Source organism: Oncorhynchus keta, chromosome 14 (genome assembly GCF_023373465.1).
Source record: "Oncorhynchus keta strain PuntledgeMale-10-30-2019 chromosome 14, Oket_V2, whole genome shotgun sequence".
Lineage (NCBI taxonomy): Eukaryota > Metazoa > Chordata > Actinopteri > Salmoniformes > Salmonidae > Oncorhynchus > Oncorhynchus keta.
In genome coordinates, this window is record NC_068434.1 from 25,773,645 (window position 1) to 25,787,032 (window position 13,388).

At 42.1% G+C, this 13,388-nt stretch overlaps 1 protein-coding gene across 2 annotated transcripts in view; it reads left to right on the forward strand.

The window, feature by feature from the left end:
• Positions 1-13,388, forward strand: part of LOC118393082 (homeobox protein cut-like 2) — a 133,055-nt gene that overhangs the window by 84,699 nt on the left and 34,968 nt on the right. For both annotated transcript variants that reach the window (XM_052461405.1, XM_052461406.1), the window contains exon 4: positions 4,570-4,648. In XM_052461405.1, coding sequence (XP_052317365.1) covers positions 4,570-4,648 — 79 coding nt within the window. The remainder of the gene's footprint in view (positions 1-4,569; positions 4,649-13,388) is intronic.

Sequence of the window (13,388 nt, forward strand, 5' to 3'; positions counted from 1 at the left end):
ACTCCAGCCACGCTAGTCATAGACTGTTCTCTCTGCTACCGCACGGCAAGCAGTACCGGAGTGCCAAGTCTAGGTCCGCGGTCAAACGACCACCCCTCATCACTGTCAAACGCTCCCTAACACACTTCTGCGAGCAGGCCTTTTCTAATCAACCTGGCCCGGGTATCCTGGAAAGATATTGACCTCATCCCGTCAGTCGAGGATGCCTGGTCATTCTTTAAAAGTAATTTCCTCACCATCTTAGATAAGCATGCCCCGTTCAAAAAATGCAGAACTAAGGACAGATATAGCCCTTGGTTCACTCCAGACCTGACTGTCCTTGACCAGCACAAAAACATCATGTGGTGGACTGCAATAGCATTGAATAGTCCCCACGATATGCAACTTTTCAAGGAAGTCAGGAACCAATACACGCAGTCAGTCAGGAAATCAAAGGCTAGCTGTTTCAAGCAGAAATTCGTATCCTGTAGCTCGAACTCCAAAATGTTCTGGGACACTGTAAAGTCCATGGAGAACAAGAGCACCTCCTCCCAGCTGCCCACTGCACTGAGGCTAGGTAACACGGTCACCACTGATAAATCCATGATAATCGAACATTTCAATAAGCATTTCTCAACGGCTGGCCATGGCCCCCCCGTAGCTACATGCCCAAGCCTCCCCAGCTTCTCCTTCACCCAAATCCTGATAGCAGATGTTCTGAAAGAACTGTAAGACCTGGACCTGTACAATTCAGCTGGGCTAGACAATCTGGACCCTCTCTTTCTAAAATTATCCGCCGCCATTGTTGCTACTCCTATTACCAACCTGTTCAACCTCTCTTTCGTATTCTCTGAGATCCCTAAAGATGTGTCAAATCGGAGGGCATGTTCAATTCTCGGGCTGACTCTTTTCTCTGTATATATCAATGATGTCGCTCTTGCTGCGGGCCATTCCCTAATCCACCTCTACACAGACAACACCATTCTGTATATAGTTCTGGCCCTTCCTTGGACACTGTCCTAACTAACCTCCAAACAAACTTCAATGCCATACAACACTCACTCCGTGGCCTCCAACTGCTGTTAAACGCTAGTAAAACCAAATACATGCTTTTCAACCGTTCGCTGCCCGCACCCGCCGGCCCGACTAATATCACCACCCTGGACGGTTCTGACCTAGAATATGTGGACAACTATAAATACCTAGGTGTCTTGGCTAGACTGTAAATACTCCTTCCAGACTCCTATTAAACATCTACAATCAAAAATCTAATCTAGAATCGGCTTTCTATTTCGCAAAAAAACCTCCTTCACTCACGCCGCCAAACTTACTAGTAAAACTGACTATCCTACCGATCCTCGACTTTGGCGATGTCATTTACAAAATAGCTTCCAACACTCTACTCAGCAAACTGGATGCAGTCTATCACAGTGCCATCCATTTTGTTACTAAAGCACCTTATACCACCCACCACTGCGACCTGTATGCTCTAGTTGGCTGGCCCTCGCTACATATTCGTCGCCAGACCCACTAGCTTCAGGTCATCTATAAGTCTATGCTAGGTAAAGCTCCGCCTTATCTTCGTTCACTGGTCACGATAACAACACCCACCCGTAGCACACGTTCCATCAGGTATATCTCACTGATCATCCCCAAAGCCAACACCTCATTTGGCCGCCTTTCCTTCCAGTTCTCTGCTACCAGTGACAGGAACGAATTGCAAAAATCGCTGAAGTTGGAGACTTTTATTTCCCTCACCAACTTTAAACATCAACTATTTGAGCTGCTAACCGATCGCTGCAGCTGTACATAGTCGATCTGTAAATAGCCCACCCAATCTATCTACCTCATCCCATACTGTTTTTATTTTATTGACTTTTCTGCTATTTTGCACACCAGTATCTCTACTTGCACATCATCATCTGCTCATTTATCACTCCAGTGTTAATCTGCTAAATTGTAATGATTTGCTCCTATGGCCTATTTATTGCCTACCTCCTCATGCCTCTTGCTCACACTGTATATGGACTTTCCTTTTTCTACTGTGTCATTGATTTGTTTATTGTGTTATTGGCTTGTTTATTGTTTACTCCATGTTTAACTCTGTGTTGTTGTCTGTGTCACACTGCTTTGCTCTATCTTGGCCAGGTCGCAGTTGCAAATGAGGACTTGTTCTCAACTAGCCTACCTGGTTAAATAAAGGTGAAATAAAAAGGTCCAAGAGGTTTCTCAACAGCTTCTACCCCCAAGCATAAGACTCCTAAACATCTAATCAAATGGCTACCCAGACTATTTGCACCCTCCCTCTACGCTGCTCTCTGTTATTATTACTTTAATAACTCTACCTACATGTACATATTACCTCAATTGCCTCGACACCGGTGCCCGTGTATATTGACTATGTACCGGTACCCCCTGTATATATCCCCGCTATTGTTATTTACTGCTGCTCTTTAATTATTTGTTATTCTTATCTCTTACTTTTTTGGGGGGGTATTTTCTTGTACTGCATTGTTGGTTAAAGGGCTTGTAAGTAAGTATTTCACTGCAAGGTTGTATTTGGTGCATGTGACAAATAACATTTGATTTGATGGTAGTGGCAGCGTGCGTAAGGGGAGAGGGTTACACATACCGAGTGTGCTCACGTGAGGAGGCATCAGGCATGTGATAGATGTCTACTCTAGCAGCTGCAGACAGGTTAATGGTGTGATTGTGGAGGTAATCTCCATGTTCTCTCGTTAAAGGATGATGAAGGGCCAGGAAAATGGAGCCTGTTGCATTCTCAGGTCCTGTGCTTTTTACATTTGCAGTTCAGGGCCCTGTTTGATGGGTTCATCAATGCATTGACACAGTTGACAGTCAATGAGCTCACCATGGCATCATTCACAATGGGACAGTAGCCTTCGTCTTTGTTAATGCATCTCATTGACAGGGAGACAAAGGGCGTTTGACATTTAGAAACAGCTGGCAAGTAGCCTATACATATGTGAATAATGTTAATATCTACCGGTTCTTCTTTATTGAGGGTGGATCGGTTTACAGGCACACACAGCAAACTACATTTCGTCATTTGGATTTTGGATTGTTTTGGGATTTTGGAGTCAGTCACACATATATGCATGTATACATGTTTTGTATAGAGAGGCCACTTATTTTATACGTGTGAAGGCTATTTGCTGAACCAACAACGCAGAGGAAGAGCGGGAGAGAGAGAGAGAGTAGAGGAGTCGGCTGAGAGCTGCAGACTATTACATCTGTATTGATTGGGCTCCAGCTTTTCCATGAACTCTGAGTGGGAGTGATGGGAGGGATTTGTTTGATCTTTATGATATTTCTTTAAACATGATGCTGTCGTTTTGCCTCTCCAGGGAGGACACAAGCCATTTCCAGTAAATCAAGGGCTCTTTGTCTCTCTCTGTTTTCCACAGTTGTTATTTATAAGCCTCTAAACAGTTTCTCCACCATTCTCATAAGTTTTTTCAGTCAGTGTTCCACAATACTATTGTTGAGCTGAAGATAGACCATTAAAGAACGTCTCAGACGTAACCATACACTTGGCCCCTTCAATAGAAGTCATTGTGTCTGATCAGATCAAAACTATGACACTGACAGGAATTCTATAGACAATAGATGGAAATAATTAGCTTTCAGTCTGCTCTTGGACTGGAGGGACATTTGGAGTGGAGCTGATGTAATATTTCAGAGTTGCTAAACTAAAGATGTACGATCTTAATTTGAGCATGTTTGCTACAGCAGGAAAAGAATCCTGCAGCAACAGGAAAAGTGGTTTGTAATTATTCAACATCTTTGTAGGGGTTGATTGCATTTTTCGTTGGGGCAAATTAAGTCTGAAATTTCCATGTGGAAATAAAAACTTTAAGAGCTTTTTTAAAACTCAAATGCTCTACAAGTTTGCATTTCCTTCATCTCAGCAACAAAAGAGTAATCAAATGAAGATCCTACATCTATAAGACATTCAGCCAATGACATCCTCCGACAACAGGGCTGCTGGTGTATTATAGGAGCTATGAGGACTGTAACCCATATATCCACCAGGGCAGGTGCCCTCTCCATGGGGCCAGGTGGCGCCTAATTCCCTTCTTTGTCCCTCCTAATGAATTGTTAATTGGTTTGCATCACCCGTGGAGTGGAGAATAGCAGGAGGGTCTGGGTGCCGGTGTGATGGAGGTCACAGACGCTGACATGCCTCATAGAGCACACCAGCACCTGCGTTTTAACAGGACAAATGTCACCTCACTACACACTGCAACGTTGGGGTTTAAGAGGCCAAATATCAGCTTGCAGTATTACCTCAGAACCTTGTTCACATAACTCAGCACACAAACGCCATCAGAATGTCATGTTGGGGATTAACTTCTACAGATAGATCATTGTGGCTTTGTTTCTGTCTGTCTCATTTGCACAATTACTTTATATGCTGGCTGTTTACTTCATATGTCAAAACAGTGTAGAATGCATTTAAATGTAGATTGGTGGTGTGTATGGGTCAATACATGTCCATTCAGCACAGGTGTAGTATTGATGCCTGAGTGTCACCCTGACGGTTGTGTCCTGTCCTGTTCTCTCTAGGTGGTTGCTCTGAACAAGCGCAGTAAGGAGGCAGAGTCTGCATTCCTGGGAATCTACAAGCAGCTTATCGAAGCCCCAGGTGAGTCTCCCACCTGGAACAGAGCCACACACACACACACATCACAACACAGACACAGACAACATACATTACTCATTTAACAACCCTCCCATAGATCACTCTTCCCAGCCAGATCAACTACACACCAAACACAAGTCAACATCATTAGGTCAACCACAGAGTTTCTAAACCAAGAGGCGTAACATCGCGAGACTTCCGGGAACGCTTGCGAAACAGACAAAGCAGACCAGGCTGTGGTTTGGGGTTTGAGAAGTCGATGAGAGAAGTGAAAAACTATTCCTTAGTTGTTCATTTTCTCAATATAAAGGCACAACCTAGATTCAAGCCAATGTCTTAAGTAGTTGAACATGTGACAAACTGACACATTTTCGTTAAAAAAAAACATATCGAAGGAGGCGCAGTTTTGCGCGAGATGACCGTTAGACTCAATGATTTATATATACAGTACACAAGAGGACTGATAGGGGCCACTGTGTTAAGCTGCCACGCCTCCATCTTGGCATTCTCTCACCATTGTAAAATATATTTTGGAAGCTATAGAAAAGCATTTATTAATGTCTACATTCGTTTCTGCCATGTTTATTCTATTACAGACAACTTAATGCATACTTTAAAATTATATTGTGACCTAAACATACAAATCAAAAATGGAAGAAATTATAAATACTTTAGGGAAAATGTATAATAACATCAACAACAATAACAAAATACTTAAATACATGTCATTTTGTCCTTGAAACAGTGAAATCTGCAAAACGTCAGTCTCAACGTCAACAGTGAAAAGGCGACTCCAGGATGCTGGCCTTTTAGGCAGAGTTGCAAAGAAAAAGCCATATCTCAGACTGGCCCAAAAAAAGAAAAGATTAAGATGGGCAATAGAACACAGACACTGGACAGAGGAACTCTGCCTCGAAGGCCAGCATCCCGGAGTCGCTTCGTCACTGTTGACGTTGAGACTGGTGTTTTGCGACTACTATTTAATGAAGCTGCCAGTTGAGGACTTGTGAGGCGTCTGTTTCTCAAACTAGACACTCTAATGTACTTGTTATCTTGCTCAGTTGTGCACCGGGGCCTCCCATTCCTCTTTCTATTCTGGTTATTAGACAGTTTGCGCTGTTCTGTGAAGGGAGTAGTACACAGCGTTGTACGAGATCTTCAGTTTCTTGGCAATTTCTGGTATGGAATAGGCTTCATTTCTCAGAAGAAGAATAGCCTGACGATATTCAGAAGAAAGGTATTTGTTTCTGGCCATTTTGAGCCTGTAATCGACCCCACAAATGCTGATGCTCCAGATACTCAACTAGTCTGAAGAAGGCCACTTTTATTGCTTCTTTAATCTGAACAACAGTTTTCAGCTGTGCTAACATAATTGAAAAAGGTTTTTCTAATGATCAATTAGCCTTTTAAAATGATAAACTTGGATTAGCTAACACAACGTGCCATTGGAACACAGGAGTGATGGTTGCTGATAATGGGCCTTTGTACGCCTATGTAGATATTCCATAAAAAAATCAGCCGTTTCCAGCTACAATAGGCATTTACAACATTAAGAATGTCTACACTGTATTTCTGATCGATTTTGATATTTTAATGGACAAAAAAAGTGCTTTTCTTTCAAAAACCAGGACATTTCTAAGTGACCTCAAACTTTTGAATGGTAGTGTATGTTTAAACGGTTTCTCATGCTTGGAGTCTTCACAGATTTGGCAAAAATCGTGTGACATAAAACACTACCTTTCTTTCTTACATGCATGATACTTTTTGTCGTTATAACATATAGTAAGCATTTAACTATTTAATTGCACATTGAACTTGATCCTGTAAAATTCCTGGATATTGCTGTTGTACACTTTTTTTTTTTGTATGGAGATTTCGGAATTGTACTGTACCTCCTTAACATTTCGTATCTTGTTAGGGGTGTGTACGGGAAGTGAAGTCAGGTGCAGGAGAGCAGATTGTAGTAAGCAGGTGCACCTTTATTCCGGTCCAAAAATCACAGCGCATAAAAACATAAACGTGCCAAAAACACGGAAAGTAACAAAAGTATGGCGCCTGACAATATCCACATAACAATAAACACACAAAGACATGGAGGGGAACAGAGGACTAAATACATGCAGTGGGGTTATGGAATGAAGACCAGGTGTGTATGGAACAAGACAAAACAAATGGACATATGAGAAATGGAGCGCCACTGGCTAGAAAGCCGGTGACGTCGATCGCCGAACGCCGCCCGAACAAGGAGAGGAGCGGCGGATGTCGTGACATATCTCGCTATCTTATGGTGGGAAAACGGTTGTCATGGCCACACATCCAAAATAATTATGTGGTTGCAAAATCGAATACTTCTAACTGAAAGAGTAACTTTAACATGACTAATAAAACAAAAATGTATACTGTCATTAACGGGGTTCTTCAATAATCATGCATAATAGTTGTTTCATGCACCTTTATCTCGCTGTTTAGTTATGTGGGGACATTGTCGCGCAACATCAGCTGATTCTGGAAAGGATTTTCTGAATGACAGTCAAGTGATAAAGAGCTTGTGTGACGCTGCACAAGACTGAACAACAGCCAAAAGATTGACAGAACATTTTGGTGTCTAATGTTGTTAGAGCAGTCAAGTTAATTAATTAGCCTATGTCATGGACAACATTAAGTCAAGATTCCTGAGGTAAGATAATGGTCTGTGTACGTTTTGATCGTTTGCTTTCCAAGTTAAAGCGGCGCAATCGGGAACATGAAAACAGTTTGTTTATTTTTTTTATATAAATATAAAAAATGGCTTTTTTTCTTCAGTTTTTGCTATAAAACCCAAAACGACTTGATATTTCAACTTTCACATGTGGACGGGGTTCAATTTGGAATGCCTGTCATTGGTCAAGTGCACAGCCACCACTTCATGTCCTTTCACTTCATGTCCTTTCAAAGTAGGAGTTCACCCTTCTATCTCTATTCTATGAATCTATTAAAGTAGCGGTGTGTGGGTAAAATCACTGGTAAAGCCAAGCCCGGGAAAAATGTGTTGTGATAATTGTGTTGTTTGCTGTATAACCTATTAGTTCATATGCTCTGACACCATGATATATAAGCCTAAGGCCGAGACAATAAGAACATACAGTGGCAGAATAAATTCAAACACACCTTTGTTTCATCAGAAAACCTGAGAGCATCATCCACAAAACATACCGCATGTACCAAGCAGTTACATGACCTACAGCATGGTCAAGCAAGTTCATGTTTCTGACATTTTCGGACTACTAAACAACTATTGATTTAGAACCACAGAGAGTTACCGCCAGTCACAAAGAAAACAGGCGCTGCCTCCACTATTCCAGCACCATTTCAACTTCAACATTTCAACATTTCTACATCTAATCACCTCTGCTTAGTCCTAATACAGTGACAACTAAAATATATCAAAAACGATTTAGTCCAATCAACATTAGCTAAATATGATGTGGCGGTCCATGGTATCCGAATGATTTCTGTGTGCGTGCGTGCAAGTAGAAAGACCTGAGTCGCCCTACTTGTAGAGAAACACCAGTCCCATCCTCCTCTTTCATGTTGCCTAAATGGTTTATGACTGTCATACAGTACAGGTTTTTAGATTTGATTGTCCTAGGCTACCTGGCTAAAATGCTTGCTCACTTGCCTAACTTCCTTTCATGGGCAACAATGTGGCAGGCCAGCTAGTTAACATTAACGTACTACATCTAGCTACATGTTGAACTTCCATCCTCTCGTGCCTCCAGAGTGCATTTCTGTGCTAGAAGCATCACTACAGACCCGGGTTCCCAGCCGGCCGCGACTGGGAGACCCATGCGGCGACACACAATTGGCCCAGCATCGTGCGGGTTAGGGGAGGGTTTGGCCAGCCGGGATGTCCTTGTGCCGATGTCCTTGGGCCGGGCGCATGCATGCTGACTTCGGTCACCAGTTGTACGGTGTTTCCTCTGACACATTGGTGTGACTGGCTTCCGGGTTAAGGGTCGTGTTTCGGAGGCTGCATGACTCTCAACCTTTGCCTCTCCGAGTCGGTATGGGAGTTGCAGCGATGGACAAGACTGTAACAACCAATTTTGATATCATGAAAAGGGGGTAAAAAGTACAAAAAAGAAAGAAAAGAAGGTCCATCCTCTCAGTCCAGGGGCACAATGTCTGATCAAAATCACCGTTATAATCATTAGTCAGTATGGAGAATTAAATCACTGTTATAATAATTAGCCAGTATGGAGAATTAAATCACCGTTATAATCATTAGCCAGTATGGAGAGTTAAATCACTGTTATAATCATTAGCCAGTATGGAGAGTTAAAACACTGTTATTATCATTAGCCAGTATGGAGAATTAAATCACCGTTATAATCATTAGCCAGTATGGAGAATGAAGTAAAACCACAAGTCCAAATTCCTATCTCCATCCATGGCTAATTTAGGAATGCACAATTTTAGCTAGCCACCGGAGGACAATGACACAACGAGATGTGTTGCTAATGTTTAGCTTCTAATATGGTGTGATTGGTTTGAAGCCAAATCCAAACTAACTTCCTTTTGACACTTTTTTTTTGGTGCACCAGGACCATTCACAGCTGAGCTCACTCAGTTGGCTATTATTTTATAAAACAAATGATCAAGGGGAGGCCAAATGCTCGCTGGCTTCCCTTGCATTCAATGCTACGGGCAACAACAATGTCATACTCTTTTTGATCAGACAGAATCTGATAAATGGGCTACACATCCTGAGACAGAGGGGCGCTCGGATGCTTTCTCCGGTGCAATACTGTACATTCAAGAACATTTATGAAACACAGAGAGACGAAAGAGACACTTTATTTGGGGAAGCCTGGCTTCCCAAGGCACCCATGAATACACACCACAGATCTATTATCTATTAATTAATATATTAATAGCTGCACATACCGTGCCACAATGCCAAGATAAAGTATTATTTCTCAAATGTTTGCATAAGATTTAGTGTGTATTGACTTATTAATAAACTGTAAATTGTTAGCAGACTGACATATCCTAGCTACCTACACTACCGGTCAAAAGTTTTAGAACACCTGCTCATTCAAGAGTTTTTCTTTAGTTTTAGCATTCCTGGTGAAGCTGGTATAAGAGTGTGCAAGAGTGTGCAAAGCTGTCATTGGGCCTTCACCATGTTTCATCGAAATGTACAGCTGTGTGTCATCCGCATAGCAGTGAAAGTTAACGTGATGTTTCCAAATGTCATCACCAAGTGGTAAAATATATAGTGAAAACAATAGTGGTCCTAAAACAGAACCTTGAGGAACACCAAAATGTACAGTTGATTTGTCAGAGCATAACCCATCCACAGAGACAAACTGGTATCTTTTCAACAGATAAGATCTAAACCGGGCCCGTGTAGACCAATTTGGGTTTCCAATCTCTCCAAAAGAATGTGGTGATCGATGGTATCAGAAGCAGCACTAAGGTCTAGGAGCACGAGGACAGATGCATGAATTAACGCAAAGTGCATGAAATAGATTTTTATTTTTAAAAGCCCAACGGTGAACAGTCTTTTCAGGAAGGGAGTTCCAAATATGTGGTACGTGGCAGGAAAAGTTATGGATTGTTTGGAGCCGGGTCCTGGGTGCATTAAGCAGTTTGGCATGGCTTATAAATTACGTTATACATATGTGATTTAATGTGGGCATTGAAGGAGAGTGCACGGAATATCAAACCCAGGTTGGTGATGACTGAGGAGAGATAGCAGGGCGGATGCTGCAGGAGTTGCCTCGGTCTTGCTGCTGTTGAGTTGGAGGAAGTTGTTCTGCATCCAAGACTTAACCTCTTCCAGACAGTTGGACAAAGTTGACAGAGCAGATGTTGAGGGGCTAGGGGTTGTTTCTGGACAGGACATGGGTATTATGGTAGCCCAGTATGGCACTTTCTAAAAATGTTCATTTTTTTTAGACACACACACACAATGCTTGAAGAGTTTACCAATTGTAATGATTTCATTATTTGCTTTGTTTGTCTGCCAATCAATGTTTTAGGGACCACCCGCCATAATTCTTTACTTGATTCTACATGCTGTGCGCACTCAGTTCGCAAATTACTTTCAGAGGTGCTAAGTACTCTCAACCAACAAACGCTATTGGTGTGTCTGAGCCTTAACAGTACTTGTGTGTGTGTGTGTGTGTGTGCGCGCAAGTGTTAAACTTCAAGAACATTGATAAGAGGGAGTAGGCCTACTTCAACATTGGGAACATTAATAGCTGTGTGTTACAGTTACTTGTGTTATTTATGGGTATAATGCCATTAAAAACATTCTGATACAGATTAAATATCCTGTAACATCATAAGACTGTAGCTCTTATCTATGTTTTAGAGTCTGTGCTCTCTGTGGTTTCCAAGACTGTGTGGGGCCACTTCAAAACCTGAGTGCTGGTCCTTGAGAGTTGCATTGCTGAGGAGAGCCGATCCTTGTGGGGATAGGCTGGTGATTGCAGAGGGCCAATTAAAAGCCAACTGTAGCTTGTCTTAATGTGAAACGCAGGCCTGATGTGACCAGCAGGGGAAGTGAGAGAGAAAGAGAAGGCGCGAAGGATGGGGAGAAAGACTGTGTTTATTCTGTTGTTGTTTGGTGCCGGGGAAAACTTTACAGTATTGCTCTTTGTTGCAGGAAACGAGAGGAAAACACAGTCCAATCTCCAGCTAGATCAGAGGAACACTCATGGCAAGAGTAGAGAATGCTGTTTACAGATTTAATGAATTCAAGATAAAAGTGGATGTCGGAGAAATAGCGACTTAATTTTAAAGGTCTCCATTTTTCATTGAAGTCTCCTGCTTGATATTGCACCACACACTTTGAATTGAGTTCTTTTTTTGATAAGAAATGGATGTCTTTTAAGATGTATTCAGTTTGATTTCTTGACCTACACTTTCACATATCAAGGGCTTAATGGAGGACCCAGGATGGTTTTAGGGGCTATATTTTGTCATAAACACATTTTCTATCAAGAGCAGACTGAACCAACAGTGGTAATGTAACGCAACGAGGACAACACAGGCATTGACAAGAAAGTGTATTCATAAACCATGTGGCAGTTAAACTGTATCGGAACCCTTGTAGCTAGGATAAGGATGGAATTGAACTTTTACTTTCACACACACACACACACACACACACACACACACACACACACACACACACACACACACACACACACACACACACACACACACACACACACACACACACACACACACACACACACACACGCATGCATACTCACTTTCTAATCAGTTCCTATTTTCTGTACATTTGACCAATGTGATGTAATTTGTAAACATATATGACATTGAAGTGGACATCCAATCCCAACAATCAGTTCTCTTTGATTGTCCGTCCGGGTTGGGGGTTGAGCCTTGTCTAAAAGTGTGGGCCTCTCTGGCTACATCAGGTGTTCTTTGATTAGCAAATCCAGACACTCATCTCCATCTGATTTTACCTAGACCTGCGCTAGCATTAGCATCTAGGAGACTTTCCCTCATCGGAGGCTCTAGTCTTAGCTCTTATACTGTGTGTCACTGCAGGTGTGTGCATGGATGATTTCTCCTGGGCTTACTACACAGAATGAGTTAATATTGGAGTTGTTTTTTTGCACTGCAGTAAAAGCAAAAACTGCTGATTATTATTTGCCGTCTAATCCCATAATGCTATACCAATAATTGTCGTTAACTGCTAATTGCTAAAAGTCTAAATATGTTAATTATTATCCTTCAGATATTCTTTACCTCTATCTGATTCCAAACAGGAGTCACAACAACAAGTAGGGTATTTGTGTATCGGCCCCCTCACAGAATATGCCATCTGTGAGTGACTGTGAGGTGGGCCTGCGGTATCCAACGCCTGTTTATCATTGTGCATCTCACTGGCCTGTCCAAGGTCACCCCCTCTTCCCAGAATGGATTGCTCCAGGTACACCAGAGGACAGTCAGTTGGCTGTGGTTCCCACTTTATCTCCCTCCTCCCCAATAAACACAACAATGTGCTGCTTTCCCACCAGTCTCCAAACAAATGCTCCAGCTCATGTATTTTTAATATTCTGACAGACGCAATTATTCTTTACACGCCGTGCTCGTTAATCTTAATGCCGTTATTACTATTCATTGCCAGGCATTTTTTTTCTCTCGCTCCTCTTATTTCAATTGAAAGGATCCTTGCATGCTGGTCGGTCTGCTGACACTCAAAGGCCATTGGTCCAATGAGAGCAGCCGACAGCAGAGTTAATGAATGCAGAAGGAGAGCCAGGGAGGGGGAGGGGGACAAGGGCAGCAAGTCAATATGTGACCTGTTGTATCCATTTAGCAGTGACGTTTGGTGTCAGGTATCAGTTATCCACAATAGCGATGAACATGTTATGATGCTGTTTTCAATTTCACAATTCATATGAATGTTATAGACAGAGGAAATACTATACACTATGTGTCACCAATCTCTCGCTCTCTCTCTCTCTCTCTCTCTCTCTCTCTCTCTCTCTCTCTCTCTCTATCTATCGCTCTCTCCTATGAACACACACACACACCCACGGGCAGACATACAGACACTAACATACACATCACTCTGCTCTTTCGGCTGATGTCAACAGAAATCCTCTATACTAATGGCTCATTCTTCATATTTTGTTATGATTTGGCTTTTGTTTTTACTGTAAAGTCAGCAAGTGTATCAATTCCCAGCTGCTAAACAAGATAGCTATCATTATAT